Below are 18,111 nucleotides of genomic sequence, written 5' to 3'. Positions count from 1 at the left end.
TCCTCTTGGTCTCTCCCGTCTCCCTGGTTATGTACTCTCTCCCCTGTCTCTTTCCTTTCTCCCCACTCTCTCCGTTCTCCCTCCCATTTTCACATTTATACATTTCCCACACCAATCTCTCCCTCTCCTTCTCAGTTGCCCACTCCTGCCCATGCCACCCTTTGCCAGTTTTCTTTTTCCTCAGCCTCTCTGCCCTTCGCCTTCCACCCTTATTCTGTCTCCTTTCGCCACTCCCATCGCAGTCTCCTCTCTTCCCTCTGCCTTATCCCTCAGACTCTTTCCTCTCCTCCCTGTTCTCTCCTTTGCAATCTTTCTGCTCACATGCTAGCTTCACACTCCACACCCTGTCACCACCAAACTATTCTTCATTCCCTTAGTCACTTCACTTTCTCTGGTAGTCTCTCCCCCCCAGCTGCCACATCCTATTTATTTTCTGTCCCGTCAGCCTGTCTCCTCTCCAGGCAGTCTCTCCACTGTTTCCCTGCCAAATCCACTCAGTTCTTCCTCTACTCAACCTGTTCACTCTGACTGGCAGGTTCTCTGCTCTCCCCCTGCCAACCTTGTTGTGTTCTATTTCTTCTTCTTCTCTCCCCTCATTCTTTCCCTTCAGTCTTAACTCTCTCACTCTCCTCTGCTCCCTGTCACCCCTGTTCTAATCTCTCTCTCCCTTCAGTCTCTCTCCTCAGCAGCTTCTCTCCTCACTTTGATACTTACCCTGCTGGTTTTCTTTCTCTCCTCATTACAGCATAAGTTCTTTCATCTTTTCACTTCAATTTTCCCACTTGCTCTTCCTGTCTCTGTGCTTTTCAGTTGCCCTTGTTTTTTTCTCTGTCTTCACTCTCAAGGTTCTACCTGCCAGTGCCTCTCCACTCTCCCTTACCACCTCCTGTCCTCAAACCTGCTGCTCTCCATGCCAGTCTCTTCTCTCCCTGGTACCCTGGTTTTATTTCTCTTTCCTCAACAGAGTATCTCTTCTCCTGAATGCCATCTCCTTGCCCATGGGAGAAGGAATACTCATACATGATATTACACTGTACTGGATCAATATTACAGACGTAAATCTTGGAGAAGGATTAATCATACATAATACTACACTGTGCTGGATCGATATTTCATACGAGTAAATTGGATGATCAGTGGAAATTCACTTTTTCAAAGGAAACATACAAGGACACGCCAATCCATTTGCATGTGTAAGTTCAATTCATATTCATAAACAGGTTTGCTTACACATAATATATTACCATGGTGGTGTAATATTTCATTTGAACACAATCAATTTACTCAATAGGTTGTGTTGTTAGGACTCCAGGGTAGACATGCATGTCTGAGTAGGTGAACACCATCAGGCTTGCAGATTTGTGGGTACTCACTCCATCTTGGATATGGTTGGAGAGTTACTCTTTTTAAAAGCAGGAGTAAACCTATATCCATGGTGGGATTGAAAAGCGAACACCAACACATTTTTCGAGGTGCACAATCCATTCACACTATACCCTTCCTTCATCACACACCAGGTGTATTGAATCTACACTGGAGGGCTAGGATATTGCTACTTTCTTGTTCAGTGCAATAAGTGCTGTCTAGCATCAAAGCAGGTGTTTTTATCCACACACTTTGAATTATGTTACCCCACTGTGCACTTTAACAGCAATAAAAGACATTACATATAAAACTGAATATGATGTTCATTTCCTGAAATGGAGATGTGGAATGAAATACAATGACATCATGAATAAGGACATGGCATAGCTAATGTTTCAACAGGCAACAGTATCATAATTGTCTGAATCGAGTCTTTGACTTCTAAGGTCTGACAATAGCAGAGAAACATCCAAGTGGAGGAAGTCATCAAAGTAAACATTGACAGCAATAATGCTGGTTCTCCAAATGGATACGACAGGCAAATCTGGCTATGTTAAAGACACTGAGCTAGCATTCTGCATACTTTTTAATTGTCACACTTCAGCAGCCTCAAAGTACAAGTAACAGAACTTTAAACAAGAAGAATTAGAATGTTCTTTCCAGCTAATAAAAGCCCTTCAAAGCTGCCTTTAGCCTCCTTAATCTACTCTGAGATATTGTATCTCCCCCCAAACACTGTGTATACCTTCATTTTTCTCTGCTCCTTCAGGCCTCATCTTCTGATACTCCTAATGCTCACTTTCAAAAGGCAAAATATCCAATAGCATCCATGAATAATGTTAATCATCTATTTGTAATTTAAACCTATAGTTAAATGTTTTTTTGTTTTCTCACCATTTAGCCATGAGGTACGTACATATGCCAGGAGATATTGGTACCCATCATGTCCTTAATAAAACTCAGATTCTCCTCTCATAAACATTTAGAAAATCTACATTTTATGACAAGAACAGAGACTATCCTTATATATTTTCAATCTTCATCAAAGCAGCACTAGTAACATAATTAACATATATTCAGCAGATAAATACAATGTTGCAATTAGTTTCACATTCAATCAATCAACTGCCTTCAAAATGTCTTCCAAGTGACCATGAGAGAGAAAAACATGTACTGGCTAGGCCCTTATAAAGTATAGATCCAAGACTTTCTTCATTATCTTTTTATTTGATTGCAAAACATATCGCCGTATATATGTAACAGTTTAACATAAGACTACATGAACTGTTCCACACTATCCAGATGATACTCCTGCATCCAGCCTTCATACTCTTACATACATCAATCAGCCAATAATCTTGGAAACTCCTTGAAACATGAATAACATATTGACTTACTTACAAATGTTGCCCTTTTTGTCTCCTCGACAAACTAACCTACCTAGATAGGTTACTTTTCAGAATGATATTAAACATAACAGTCTCCAGCTTTCAATACAGCTGTTGTAAAAATGTATTTGAATGTATAATGAAACTTAGAGGAAGAAGAATTAGAATGTTCTTGGCTTCATAATGACTTCAAAATGACCTCCAGAAGAAAAACATGTATTGGCCTGGGCTCTTATAAAGTAAAGGTCAATAAAACTGACATATCCACTCCTTTCTTCATCATCTTACTTTATTGCAAACCATATCACCTTATATACTTAACAGTTTAACATAAGACAAAATGAGCTGTTCCACTGTATCCAGATGAATCTCCTGCATCTGTACATCAATCAACACACCATCTTGGAAACTCCCTAAAACATGGATAACACACTGACTTACTTACTAATGTTGTCCTTTTTGTCCCCTTAAAAAAGTGACCTACCTACACAGGTTACTTTTCAGAATGAAACTAAACAGAACAGTCTCTAGCTTCCAACACAACAGTTGTAAAAATGTATTTGATTACCATGCTTCAAAGAGCATGAAAACCTTACTTGCATCATACATGGAATTTTTCCTTGCCTAAGTCGGACTATGAAACCTTATTCATTTTAAGTCTCTGCAGATGGAGCCTTTGCCTGGGCCAATAGCCATAAAACACATGCCTGGGGAAACAATCAAATGGTTGTCTTATTAACATATGCCTGCAGAGAACAACTTGGAAAAAAGTCACTATCATTACTACAGAAACCTCAAAGTGATCCAAATGTGTCTCAAAGCACCAGCATAACTTGGGGTTCCAAGCCTTTGTTTGCCTTGTTCTGGTGCCATTGAGGAGGGTTGAAGGTTCTTCAGAAGGCCTTTTTACTTTCCTGGATCTGTTCATATGGTCCAAACAAGAAGGTTCAGACCGCTGCTCTTCCTTAAAAGATGTTCCTCTTCCCCTTCTCCTAACAAACGGCCTTGAGATGTAGGTGTCAAAAAATATTACAACATAATCAGACCCATGCTTGAGCCACCCAAAATGGATTGACTAGAACTACCTGAAACTTCTGTCTCCTCACCACAAAGACCTCTGTGTCACAGTAAATGTAGAAAAAGCATGCCAGTTTTTCCTCTACAATCCTGTTAAATGTTTTCAAAGCCACAGAACAGTGATCCAGCCTCCAACTAAAGTTTTTCTTTAGCTGAGTTATCAACCTGAATGCCAAAAGATCCACCGCTAGAGACACTTAATAAGACTCTATTTTCATGAACACATCTGGATTTAACATCCACTCACTTGAATCTCTTAAATATCTGGCATTCTAGCTGGCCACAGCGTTTTCCTAACCCAGAATATTCTCTACTCTGAGAGAAACCTTGTGCTTTACCAGTATAACCACAGCTCCTTTGCCAGAATCCCCAACTGGTTTGATCTGCACCCCCAGTGCAGTTTATGTACCACGCAGCCCTTATTTTCAACACTCATAAAATAGAATACCTGGACACATCTTCAACCTGTCCTCAAAACTTGTCAATGCAAATCAACCAGCTTTAATTTCCTGACAGTTTACATTTCACTTTCTCCCTTATGGATCACCTTCAATCTGTCTTCAATCAATCTATCTGAGCATCTTAACCATGTATGTACGATCCCACTTCAGCACAAAAAACAGGCTTCTTCCAAACAGTGCACATTTATTCCAATCATCCAAAGTTTCCAACCATCAAACCAATTATTCCAGTCGTACCTTTGTCGTTCTTACTATATCCCCATACCAGCTTCCCTCTTTCAAATCTCTCACCTTCAAGTGCTGCATTGCACTATAATGTGGTGACCCTGGAAAAACTACTTGCACAGAAGAAGAAAATAGACCGATTAAATGTGATAAATCTCTTATTGTTTGCTTTTAGATGTTCAGCATCCATTATAACTGTGACATAACCATTACACTTTTTTGGCAGTCTTAAAACAGATTGTTCTGTTTTTCTCTAGAATCCTAAAAAATTTTGAATGCTGTTCTGTTTCATAATGGATTTCTCCTAATTGACCCTGAAAGATAGACTTTCCAGTTGATCCCTCACAAACCACAGTTGATGTTCTAATTCTGTACAATCCTGCAAACATAAACAAAATATCGTCCATATATAAAAAGCATTGAAGCATCTCAAAAGTCAAAATAGGATAAATAATCTTTGTGAAACACCAAGGGCTCAGTGAAAGTTTAAAAGGCAAACTCTCAAATTAAAATAATTGTGCATGCCTTCTGAACTACAGGAAACAATGATTCTCCTGTGCAATCTGCACTCTGTAATATGCATCTTCTAGATCAGTCAAACGATGGACCCACACCCCCATGTTGGTAAATGAGTCTAACTCACTTAAATGTATTACTGGTATTCTTCCTTCATCCTCTACTAAAATAAAGAGGTTAGATCAATCATATTCATTTGTAGCACCAGGAACTATTGGCCCCTTCGTGCACATTTATATCACCTCCAAATCTACCAACTATTTTTGTTACTCTGACAATACAATCTCCGTTGGATTTTTCACTTGCACCAGCATTGCCATAAATTATTTCTTGTAATCTGGCATTGTATTGAGAGCACAAGGTTCATTTGTTAACATTTTCCAAATCCTCCTAAACAGCTTATTTCCAATCAAAACATTCATGGGGAGTAAGAGAAGAAATGCTCATGGTTACTTTGTGTTTTATTCAGCAACCACACTTGCCTCTTTCTGAGCTATCTTTGACGCTTCTTCCTTTTGTTTGAAAGTACCTTAAAGCAGCTTTGAAACCCCAGAATTCTCCACTACCCTGAGCTTGGAATTGGGACCATGCAGCGCAGCAGGTGGGAACAATACCACTACTCCTGACCCATCTAAAAATATCACTACTCCTAATTGCTCTCCGCTTGGATTCCTGTGCTTTATCTAAAGCTGTGAATGTAGAAATGCTTTTTTGTATCCCTCTTTCTAACCAATATCCAAATAAAAGACCTTTTGCCTCAACAGAGGTCTTCTTGTTCACCATATCCTCCAACTTCAAATATATCTATAACTTTACACCTCTTGGCAATCAGTGCTGAATTTGCAAGACGCGTGTTTGATCAGAAAGGCATCCGCTGATCCAGGGGGCGAGACCAAGTCCCTCTTTAAAGTTGCACGGCGCGCCCGCTTCGCAGGACACGCGTTTGAACAGAAAGGCACCAGCTGATCCAGGGGGCGGGACCAAGCCCCTCTTTAAAGCTGCATGGCACGCCCGGTTCGTGGGACGCGCACAGGACTTGCTTGGGCAAAGCCGTCCTTCGTCCGTCAGCGTCCGGAAGAGGCTGGGCTGGGCCATTTGCCTTAATTTTACATTCTTCTGCTGCGTCCCCCAGTGGGGCTGAGTGAGCCTTTTACTACTTAGCATGGGAAAGCGCAAGGGGCGTTCCAGCCCAGACCTAGGTCTAGCTAAAACCAAAATTCCCAAATCTAGTAGAGTAACGCAAACCCACTCTAACTGTGACAATTTAATCGAGGAAGTGGAATCTATCCTCAAGGAAAAAGAGGGCAACGCTCACAAGAGGCTGAAACACAGAACTTTATTGCCATTTTTAACAACAGGAACCAACTCCTCTGCCGATGCTCAGCACCCGAAAATTTCAGTTCAAGCTCCTGTCTCTCCTAGCTTGCCCTGTACGACCAATTCTCCACCTTTGCCTGATCCTGTTTTTAATTCGGATGCCATTGCTTCTGACTATTCTTAATGGGATCCCCTGCGTAAACCGGTTTTCCATTTTGGATCATTCAGATCTGGCCGGTGCCAAACAGCCTTCGACTCCTGTGCTCTCTAATTCCAATTGTGATCTCCCTAGAGAAGATGTTTTAGCACTGGTTTCTAGTCTAAAACGTGAAGTAGAGGAGCTGAAGGGTCTATTGCTTGAGGTTCTTAAGCTCCTTAAAAAATCTGATCCAATCCCTCAGTGTGCTCCGATCCCAGTGCCAGTGCAATGTTCTTGCTCTTCGGTGTCTGTTGCGTTGCCAGTAGGTCCCCATTGCCCCGGGAGGTCAACAATGGCCCCAGTTACAGACCATATCATGGTAAATATTCGGCTCCATTTTCAGCGAATTTCATATCCTCTTCGTCCACCTCTGACCAGACTGTGGCCCATCCTATTCATATGTCTAACCAAAACTGCATCTATATGTGCAACGTCCCCCCTCCCACATCTTATATGAGGGAAGATACATCTTCTCTAACTAATAAGGTGTCGCACTGGATCCGCCATGTTAGGGGCTGTGGTTCTATCATTCAAGCTGATATTGTCTTTGCCTCACGTGTGCGTGGTTGTCCTGGTGGGCGGGATATTATTAAACTTAACCTTGCTAGCCCCGCTTTAGTTACGGGGCTCCTGCAGATGGAAGCTCGTAATCCATCAAGATTGGATTCTGACATATTTTTCAGAGAGAGTGTGCCCGTTCTGGGAAATAAGATCTCGCTCTCCTGTCCATCTAGGGTTAAGTTACCTCCTTCTAATGTACCTGTTCCTGTTGCCCCTCCAGGCTTGTCATCTTTCTCTGTTGCTGGGCTCGATTTGGCCCGTAATCTCAAATGTGTTAATAGCCAACACCCTGTTCCTCCAGGGGATACATCTGATGTGGACTGACTACGCTCCCCCAACTCTTGTAAATTTAGTGTTCCACATGATCCCCAGGCTTTGTTACTCCAAAGATCTTCACCAAGTCTTGGGGCCAACACTGTACGGGCCTCATCCTGCATTGCCAATGCGACCTCTAACCCAGTACCGGATGCTGACTCTTGTATAATTACTCACAGTACCATGCACGCCTCAGGGAAATTTCTGTCTTGGAATGTGGCAGGCATTAAGAGTAAATTATCTGATCCTGAGTGGGGGGCTTATGTTGAATCCTTCTGCATTTGTATGTTCCAGGAAACTTGGGCCACGGATTGCGTGTACAGGCAAGGTTACTGCTCCTTCACTAAAAAGGTGATCCAGTCTCCTAGGGGCAGGGCAATGGGGGGGATTATGCACCTGGGTTAAGTTGAATGAGGTGGGTAGGGTAAAGGAAATTGCTGTCGACTCTTGTGACATTCTAGTAATAGTAATACGGCCAAATTTAGGTACTCCCGTGCTATGTAATAATATCTATAACAGACCAGGCCCCTCCAATTACCAGTCTGCCACCATTTACCTCCTGCATAATCTCTTATCCGATTTTCACTCTAAATATTGTGTTATCATTGCAGGTGATTTAAATGTTCAAATTGAACTTGACTCAGCTTTTGCTGAGTCTACTCAGGTTAAAGGTGAAGTGTGGAACGTCCCCCCTTCCTCTACTCAACCAGTGTCATCTATTCCTTCCTGCAGGGTGTCGCAGATAATAGATCTTGCAGTAACTTATGGCCTTCGCTTTGGAAACGGCTGATTTCCAACTGACAATCCTGTTAGACCCACTTTTTTCAGGGGCCCTTATAGCAGTATTTTGGATTATGTCATCCTTGACCTACGGGTCTGGCATTCTATAATTAATGTAGAGGTGGGTCCATGGCTTACCAGCGACCATGCCCCTCTACAAATCGCATTCAACGCAACTCTCTTTGCAGGGCCCTTGTTGTTTTATGCTCCTAATGCTCACGATCTGCTGAAATTGTCCAGCAATAGGCACGCGGTGAGATGGCCTTGGTTTTTGAAGTCCAATCTGCTTAAGGATAAACTCTGCGCCTTAATTTCCAGTCATCAGCTTTTTGATGACTCTATTGTATTATCTCCCTTAGAAGTTATGGCTTCTCATGTGGCTTTTTTTGCGGATCTTAAGGAGCTTTTTATTAAACCTGCTATAATCCAAAGGAATCCCACCACCGTATCTAACTGTAAATGGTTTGATAAGGGGTGTCGGGAGGCCAAGAGCCTCCTGTCCAAAGCACTAAAGTCAAAGAGTCGGGAAGCCATCACATATGCGAGAAGAACTTATGTTTCCACCTGCAAGTCATCCAAACTCAAGTATGAGGAAAGCCTATGGGAGAGTCTGGCGGAGGCGGCCAGGGCTCATGATGCCAAACTCTTTTGGATTTTTGTTTCACGTAGAGACCCAGACCTTTCATTCATTCCAGAATGCCACATTGATGCTGAAACTTGGCTCTCCCACTTTGGGGATCTGTACGGCTCTTGGTCGGAATCTGCCGACAATAGCCTTGCCGATTCTCTATCGTGCTACCCTGTTGTGTCTCCCTTTACTCTAAAAGAAACAGAGCTGGCAATTTGTGCCCAAAGATCAGGGAAGGCTCCTGGACCAGACGGTATCCCCTCGGACCAGTACAAATCAGATTTGTCTACATGGACCCGGTGTATTAACAGGATATCGAATACTGCTTTGACAACCCGATCCTACCCGGATTCTTGGAAGGTGGCAACTATTGTCCCCATTCACAAAAAAGGAGAAAAGAGCTCTCCAGGAAATTATAGACCCTTTAGTTTATTAGACAACTTGCAAAAAATATTCTGGTTCCAGCTGCTATCCAGACTGAAACATTGGATAACGAAAAATCACGTTCTAAGCCATCTTCAGGCTGGATTTGTGGACAAGGTCAGTACCATCGACCAGGTCTTCCGCTTTACTACCATCAAGTGGAAGATCATAGACGCAGACCCAGGCCACCTATTTGTGGTCTTTGTTGATCTGAAATCTGCGTTCGACCTTGTCCCACGCACTAAGCTGTGGGAGGTTCTGAGCAATACTGGAGTCCCGGGTTCCATGATCAATATTATTAAAGACCTTTACTCCGACAACTGTGCCAGAGTTCGTTGGGGACCTGCAGGTGATTTGACTCCAGCATTTCCAACAGCCCGTGGTGTGAAGCAGGGCTGTGTTCTTGCGCCTACCATGTTTCTCCTGTTTATCAATGCATGTATCCCATACCTTCTAGATTGTCATGGCGATGCCCCTAGCATGGGAGGGCAGAAGCTCCCATGTCTTTTGTTTGACGATACCTTGTTACTCTCTCGAACAGCTATGGGTCTTTCCAGTTTGCTTTCTAAGTTTACGGAGTTTTGCAAGGATCATGGTTTGGAAATCAACTCAGCAAAAACAAAATACATGTTTTTTGGGGACAATAGGCATAAACTGAAGAGGCCTGTATATCTAGAAGGCGTTTCCCTGGAAAGAGTGGGCACTTTTGATTATCTAGGCATAAAATTATCGTGAGGCATCATGAGATTTGCTACCAGATCACCCAAATTTGCAATGACTCCTGCCCTCGACATATACAAATCTCAAGCTGGGGGGGTGCTCTGTATGGTGCAGAGCTTTGGGGCCACTGCAACTTGGTGAATCTGGCAAGGGTGGAAAATCAGTTTCTGAAGATGCTGCTAAAAGTTCCTTCTAGCACTCCATCCCTGCCCATTCGAATGGACTTAAATCTCTTTTCAATCATGCAGATTGCCACGTTAAGGCCCCTTTTGTTTTGGATTCGGCTTTGGTCATCAGACGCCCTCATTCCATTTAGATGCGGGCTTCTTAAATTGATGGGCCGCAACCCCACTACCAAAACTAAATGGTGCGCTTATGTCGAACGGTCCTTAACTCACCTTGGTTTAGGGTCCTATTGGCAGGATCCTTCTTCCATCCCCAAATATGCTGTGCAGTTGTTGAAGGATACTTTTTGGCATAATGTCCAGACTGTTCAATTTGCTAAGATTGTTCCGTTGTCTATGTCTGACAGTTACTTGTCAGTCAAATGCCATTACGAATTTGAGCCCTTTATGGACGTAGCACTTTCTCCATTCGCACGTGCCCTTTTTATTAGATTTAGAATAGGGTCCCTCCCTTTGTGTTTTCTAACCTACAAATGGCCCAGTTCCACTAATAGATCTATGCTCTGCCCGATGGGTTGTAAAAAATGAAGAGTCTGTTTCACATGTTCTTTTCCACTGTCGTGCATACAATAAACAAAGAGCTCTTTGGATCACCCCCCTATGCAAACATATAGGTGTCAGGACTTGTTCACATGCCGAGAGAATTTTAAAATCTGATTCATCTGTTTATATAGTTTTAACAGTGGCAAAATTCCTTGAATCAATCTGGCGCCTTAGATTAGCAATTTTAAAGAACAAGATTGGGTAGCTAATTTTTAGATTTATTTATGCATATTTATTGAATTTTTACGCATGATATTAGTTGATAATTTGTGGCATTATAGGTACTGTTTCTCCATACTTTTGATTATCAATGGATTTTGGGAATTGGTATCCTGCTGAGTGGAACTTTTTATTATTGGAGATATATATTTTATGTTTATCTTGCTATGATTTTAATCTCTTTCCAATTTTCTTAACTATTTCATTGCGCTTCTATTCTTTAGTGTTTTTTTTACAATCTGTAGTGTATCATACTTTTATGGTATGTTTTTACCTACCGAAATAAAGTAAATGAAAATGAATGAATGAATAGAAAATAAATTAAATTGGATCAAAATCCAGAATCACACACACTTTCTAATCTGCTACTGTTCTTGATCATTACACTGATCACACTCCTCGCATCGCTTTGAACTGGTTTCTTGTGGATCTGATCCTCCTCTCTCAATGTTTCATTGGAAACAAATCCACATTTATTTGGTGGTGAATTATATTAAGTCAAAACATGTCTTCACTCTTAGGATTTTAGAGTACACTCTTTACCTTCTGTTTTTGCCAATGCTCTTCAAAATAGTTCAGCTCCAAGTCTTCTACCTCAGTTTTATCCAAAACATACTAAATGAAATTCTAATCATCATCCATGTTACCAATATAATGTTCCATCTGTTCCTCAGTGCTCAGAAATTTCCAGTATTCAAATTCTAATACTTGAGTTTTCACTTGCCATTTCCACTTTAACTTTTCACAAAATGCACCAGTATTCTTCTGGATACCATTTTCATTTTGCCACAAAGGACACCTAATCTGTCTGTGGTGTCAACCCCACCTCACTCAAAAGGACTGTAAATGTGTCATCCTCCCTATCTATATGCTTAACTTTTCTTTCCCTTTTACCATCTCTCTTAATTCTTTTCTCCGCACGTTCCTTTTCATCCAACCAAAACTCTTCCTCTGGCATATCCCCCAATCTTTCTTAATTTTTCTAGAGTAGAACCGCATCCTTAACTGATGCCTTTATTTCTTGCTGAGTCATCACTTTAAAATCTCATGCTGCACCAACTCATAAAAAGCTATGATCTTAGCTTCTCCGAATCCGACCTTAAATTAAAATTTTAATACAAATTGCAGTTCTTTACAGCTGCACACCTCACCACCTGGCAGAATGGATATTAGGTCTCAAGGTCCCTCGTGTGTTGGGAATGTTTTGTTCATTGAAAAAAATGTTTTCATACACTTGTTTGTGTGTGTGTTTATGATTTCTACCCAATATTAAGAACAATCTAATACTTCATTTTTGTCTCTTCTATGCCTTTTCATCAGGTCCACCTATGGCACAACAGGGAGGCACTGCGCAAGGAGGACAGAATCAAACAGGCAAGTGTCAGAAGGTTCATCAAATATTCTTCTTTTGACGTTTTTAGAATACAATCAAAGGGTTGGTAAAATAAGAACATCAAAGAGGGGGGAACAAGATATATCCGGCATACATTCTGTCTTTTTTAGCAAATAGTACAAAGGTACACAAAGGCAAAGTGATTGGCTCCACATTTAATTCCACATAATTGCTATTTAGGGCTTTCCATTTGTATGGACGCTAGAACCTCACCTACAGGGGTGGCATGCTTCAGCATAAGGTCCCCTCTCACTCTGGGTATTACCCTCTATCTCAAGTGAGCTATGTAGGAGTCTAGAAGTTTTCTGTTGGTATAAGCCTAAAGTATTTTGTATACTGGGTAGCTGTGGGACCACATGGTACGGTTAAAAATGCCTAGTAGACTAACTCATTGTATTGAAGTCTGCATATGGTAAGAGTAAACAATATGTTGAATACTTGGGGTATCGAGTTTCTCATGTATTCATATACTAGTCAACGTATATCCTCCGAATTCAAAGCCCCCACATGGTAAAGGCTTTCTTCAGCACAGAGGTCCTGAGGACTGCAGGTCATATTATACACTTTATTTAGAAGCCCAAACTGTAAACTTTTTGGAGTGTGTGGTCTATTCTTTAAAAATTATCCATACTGTGGGATCTGTGATAACTAGAACATGTAAAGTGTCACTTGTATCTCCGAAGTCGTTGCTGAAGGACATAGTTACTTATTAAGTAATAAACGGGTGTTCAATAACGAAGAATAGTGTCCTGTGTGGTCCCTACACATGCACAAAGTCCCCTTCCCTTCAGGCACTCCGAGGAGAAGAGTACTTTGTATTTGTACATTACTAGGGCTCTTTGCACAAATTAAATAATAACATTCACAGAACCCCTTGTACACCCCCTTCTGCGGCTCTGTGACAGATCAGTTAGTGAGCTGACCAAAAGAACAAGCACCTGGCTACGATTTGATTTAAAAACGTTTATTGTTACACCCTTCTTAGGTAGCGCTACACATACAATAATCAGCAATAGTGGCCCCGCGTACACACAACTCAGAGCTGCATCCTTAAAAGGGAAGGTCCAGAAATACCACTTATGTAGCATTAATTCTGGAGACTATTACATGGATCTCGCATACCTTTGATGTTCATTTAGTGAAATAAGTGTCTTAGTAAACAGATGAATCAAATATGCACTGCAATGGCAGAATAGTCATCATGGTATGTTAGGAAATCGCTCTCCTTCTATAAAGGATTGCCCATGCCTACATAATAATACTATTCGGGTTCCAGCCGCACTTCAACAAGTATGAAATTTCTTCAAGAAAAACCTACGTAGTACTTGCTTGGTAATGCTATTGGGGCCCTTAAGTTGTTTCTTTTATGATAAACAATTCCAAAGTTTGAAGGGAATGTGTTGCTTGGCAATTAAAGTTTATATAAGTAATAAGGACTTGGATTTGGACATCACACAAGGCCACTGGAATTAACCAGTAACAGAGTATCAAATTACATGGCAGGACAGATGAAGATACTACTTCAAGCAAATACAAAATGCTGCATAATGCTGTGAACATTGTTGTAGTACTATTTCGCTATTTTGTCACTTTAACACACATTAACACTGTGTGGGCAAAATGTTCACTTTGTTAGTCCCTGCTTAACACCAGATACAGCAATTATCAACGGAAAGGTGGCAAGGTATCCTGCACAAAGGTCGTGCCAACTTGCATGCCACTTGTGGTGCCCTTTTTAGGTTGCGCATATCAGCGGGTGCTTTTCCGATGTGTTGGTATCTATTTGGGCTTTTAACCATGCCCACATTACGCCCATCACTATCGCTCGTTCATGGCTTGCCCTTCAAAAATCCTTTGTTATCATTGGCTTTACCTTTTCCCTCCTTGAGGTGGTTTAGTTACCGCCTTGAACATCGACCCTGTTACATAGCTAGTTACACTTTTGCCGATAGGTTTGACTGCGAGCGAACTTCTTTTTCCTTTTGTGTGTCTCTTTCACGCTCACTGCGTGGCGCTTTGAATCAGCTTGTTTATGTGAAGCTGTTTTGCTTTTCATTTTTAATTTATGTGGCATGAAAAGTCAGGTTAGGAGTTTATAACGCTAATAGCTCTAACTTGAGCAAATGGAGACCCATTGCATTGCGAATGCTTGTTCTATGCAAATTTTAAACTGTCTGAGGTAGCAGAAATATTTGTAATTGATATCTGCAGCTACTGCAGCAGATAGTGGATATGTGGTAAGTATAAGTGCAGTAAATCCATAATTATATGGAAAACACCACACTCACAGAATTGCACAATACCACTGGCCCTGACATCACCCTGTTTTATTCAGCCCAGGCAGGACAGACACTGACAGCAAAAGTTAGAGTTTGGTCGGCAGTGGCAGCGGGACAGCGCCCCCCTGAATGAGCTAGCAGATGAAAAATAAAACAATAGCTTGCTATCGTTTTATTTTTCATTTTTCATCTGCTCGCTCAGCCAGAAGGTGCAGGGCGGGGCTGGGCCACGGGGAAGCAGGAGAGTGCACTGGGGGCATATTTATACTCCATTTGTGCCAAATGTGCATTATTATTTTTTTTACACAAATTCGGCGCAAAACTAACTCCATATTTACATATTGACGTTAGACCCATCTAATGTCAAAATATTGTAGTTTGCACCATTTTTTAGATGCATGAACCTACCTTGCATCAATGTGATTCTAGATAGGCGTTTCCATCTAAAAATTGTGCTAACCCCATAGCCCCATATTTATTCCCCAGTGCTAACGTCATGCACGGGGGGCAGGAGGGGCTAAATAATGTTGCAAAGCTTGCTTTGCACCATTATTTAATGCCTGGGTCAGACTAGGCATTAGGGGACCTGTGGACCCATTTCCATGGTTGAACACCATGGAATGGGTCCACAGTTGCCCTCCTCAAGAACCAGGAACACCCCCACCCACACCAGAGGGACACCGGAGGATGGGGTACCCCATCCCAGGTAAGTAGGTTAAGTATAGGTAAGTTTTTTTTTGTTAAATTAAAGCGCCATCTGGGGCCCAACTTGGGGGCCCCCTGCATGGCACAGGGTGCAGTGGCCATGCCCAGTGGACCCTGGTCCCCTGTGCTGGCCATTGGGGTGGTGGGCATGACTCCTGTCTTTTAAAAGACACGAGTCATGTGGATTGGATGGTTTTGCATCAGAAAATGACGCTGGGCTGGTTAGAGGCATTTGTTTCCCTCAAATCAGTCTAACGTAATTTTTGGTGCAAAACTCCCTTCTCCCATACCACCGCCACCACCCGGTTAACGTCATTTTTTTTACGCTAGGCCACTCTTTGTGTCGGCTGTTTACGGCATTCCAAAAATTTGGCACCTGGCAGGCGCTCTGGAATGATGCAAGCCAGCGCTATACTTTTTGATGCAAAACTGCGCTTGCACAGTTTTGCGTCAAAAAGTATAAATATGGGCCTAAATGTGCAAGTGTGTTTGGCTGGCTGTTTCAGGCCCGCCACACACACATGCACAATTAGGTTTCTCCAGCCTGTCTGTATGCAGAGCCGGGCTGGAGAAACAGCACAGACCACAGGCTTGTATCTGAGCGTCAGTGACTGCCACTCAGACCAATCCTGACGCTGCTTACATGATAGGTTTATCATGTAAGCAGCACCAGGATTGCTGGGGAGTCTGGGCTGGTGTCCCAGCGAATGCTGAAACACCAGAAGAGGACTGAGTTGGCAGGAGATGGTGACGGGTGGCGCAAGGTAAGTGGTTTATTTTCTTTTTTAAAACAAAATGTTTCCCCCATCGTTTGTCCTAAACTCGCCAATCCCCATCCCCTCCTTGACATATGCGGCAGCCGGCACTGGTAGGAGCCCTACCGTATAATGGAGAAGCTCCCTCTCTGCCACTCGTATGGTTCCCCAGCCTGATTTAGAGGTGAGGAAGTCCTAGGAGCCCACAGCATAAATGTTTGGTATAAAAACACAAAGGCTCACTTTGAGAATGCGTTAATTGAAACTAAAAATACTCTTCAGAGCGGCTGCAACAATCAAGGAGCAACAATTCAGGAGGCCAGAGGAACTGCTGCACTGCTAACTCCACCGAAGTGCCAAAGATTGCCGCTAGACAGGCATGGATCTCTAAATTTACCAATCAGCAGTGGCGCAGAGTTCTTAGCCTCTAACGATCTGAAATCCACATGGATCTCAATGAGGCCATGGCACTTGATGAGTAGACCAATGTGCCTCTGCATAATTATAAGAGAAATGTCACGTTTTAATTTTACGTACTTTGTGGAAAGCATTCATAAGTTCAATCATCTCTGGGAGAGATCCCAGTGTTGATGAAAGCAGGAAAGCAGTTTACACAGGGTCGTAACACAGGCACCTACTGCCTATGCAGAGCAGGGGTGGCCTAACCCTTCAGGGGTCCAATAACCCTTCAGAGTCCCGGATTCAGACCAAAGCCAATGAATATATGTGAGATATGGGGGACTAAAGTTCCCTTTTTCGCATTATACAGGGGGGCCATAATTTTGTTACTGTTACGTCACTGAGTTTACATCCATGTGCCCCATGTGAAAAGGAATGGCTTCAAAGTATGGGAAAAAAGATTGTGCTTTTTTATGGCTCCCAGGCCTCATCAGGTTACCCGACCCAAAATGTTTTGGTCCATGGAGGCGTCTTCAATATTTCCAGTGTGCTATAAGCGTTTCCATGTGCAATTGAGAACCACTTGAACCTTCCTATAATTTCCACAAAGCGATGACTTTAACCCTCTGAGTCTTAGTTTTCACTCACTGTTACTTACAGAAAATCCTTTTACTTAGGGCTTGATTTAGATCTTGGCGGAGGGAATACTCTGTTATTGACGCGATGGATATACCTTCCACCTTATTACAATCTCTATAGGATATCATGTGACCGTAAGATAGCGGAGGGCATATCTGGCACATTTGCAATGGAGTATTCCCCTCCGCCAAGATCTAAATCAGACCCTAAGTTCTCTGTGGGTTACTCCAGCACACCAGTCTTCTAGTGATTGGACGACATTTACCATGAGCTTGAAAATTCACTCTTCTATTTCATAGCAGGCATTATTGCATTAATTATGGGGTATTAGAATTTTTGAATGCTGAGAGCTCCATTGAAAAAAAATAATCCTGGCCTGCCAGTAATGGCTGGTATGGACCTTCAACTGCACCATTCTAATGTTTATTATCCTGTTTCTTTCTGATTAATATAGAACATTCTCTCCTCAGTTAGTGGAATGTTATAGTAGGCTGTCTACGTGAGGCTATGCTGTCGTTAAATGCCCTCTCCCTCGTAGTATGCCCCCAGACAATGGACCTAGAGTAACAGCTATGTTTAAACCTTTAATAAACTGATACATTTATTAAGCACGGGAAACCGAGTGCACGTCTACAATTTAAACTACCATTCAAAGAATGTAAAGTGAAACATAATGTGTCATTTTTAATTTCATTCGCTACCTAATAGGAGCAAACTAATTTTTCGCATTGCTTGTACCTAATAGTTCAGATCATAGTCATATTGCCGAAATGAAATACTTTTACTGTCAACTTACTGGTACAGAGACCGGATTTTTGGGCACATACTTTCTTGTTTCAGTTATTGACTTGAATATTTTGTGTCCTATTTTACTTCACCCGTCCACTTTAATTCAGGAACATTCACCACAAGGAGGGATGATCTAGTGATTTGGTTAAATCTTGGGGCAAAAGTCAACACCAGACTCCATCTGGACAGTGACGTGGAAAGAGTTGTCTTTACCTTTACTTTCCATTTAA

At 42.0% G+C, this 18,111-nt stretch overlaps 1 protein-coding gene across 2 annotated transcripts in view; it reads left to right on the top strand.

The window, feature by feature from the left end:
• LOC138261519 (cell death-inducing p53-target protein 1 homolog) overlaps positions 1-18,111 on the top strand; it is a 617,762-nt gene that overhangs the window by 439,944 nt on the left and 159,707 nt on the right. For both annotated transcript variants that reach the window (XM_069210530.1, XM_069210529.1), the window contains one exon: positions 12,243-12,296. In XM_069210530.1, coding sequence (XP_069066631.1) covers positions 12,243-12,296 — 54 coding nt within the window. The remainder of the gene's footprint in view (positions 1-12,242; positions 12,297-18,111) is intronic.

The sequence above is a fragment of the Pleurodeles waltl genome, chromosome 10, assembly GCF_031143425.1.
Source record: "Pleurodeles waltl isolate 20211129_DDA chromosome 10, aPleWal1.hap1.20221129, whole genome shotgun sequence".
Lineage (NCBI taxonomy): Eukaryota > Metazoa > Chordata > Amphibia > Caudata > Salamandridae > Pleurodeles > Pleurodeles waltl.
Note: the sequence above shows the minus strand (reverse complement) of the source record. Positions and strands in the feature narration are given on the sequence as shown.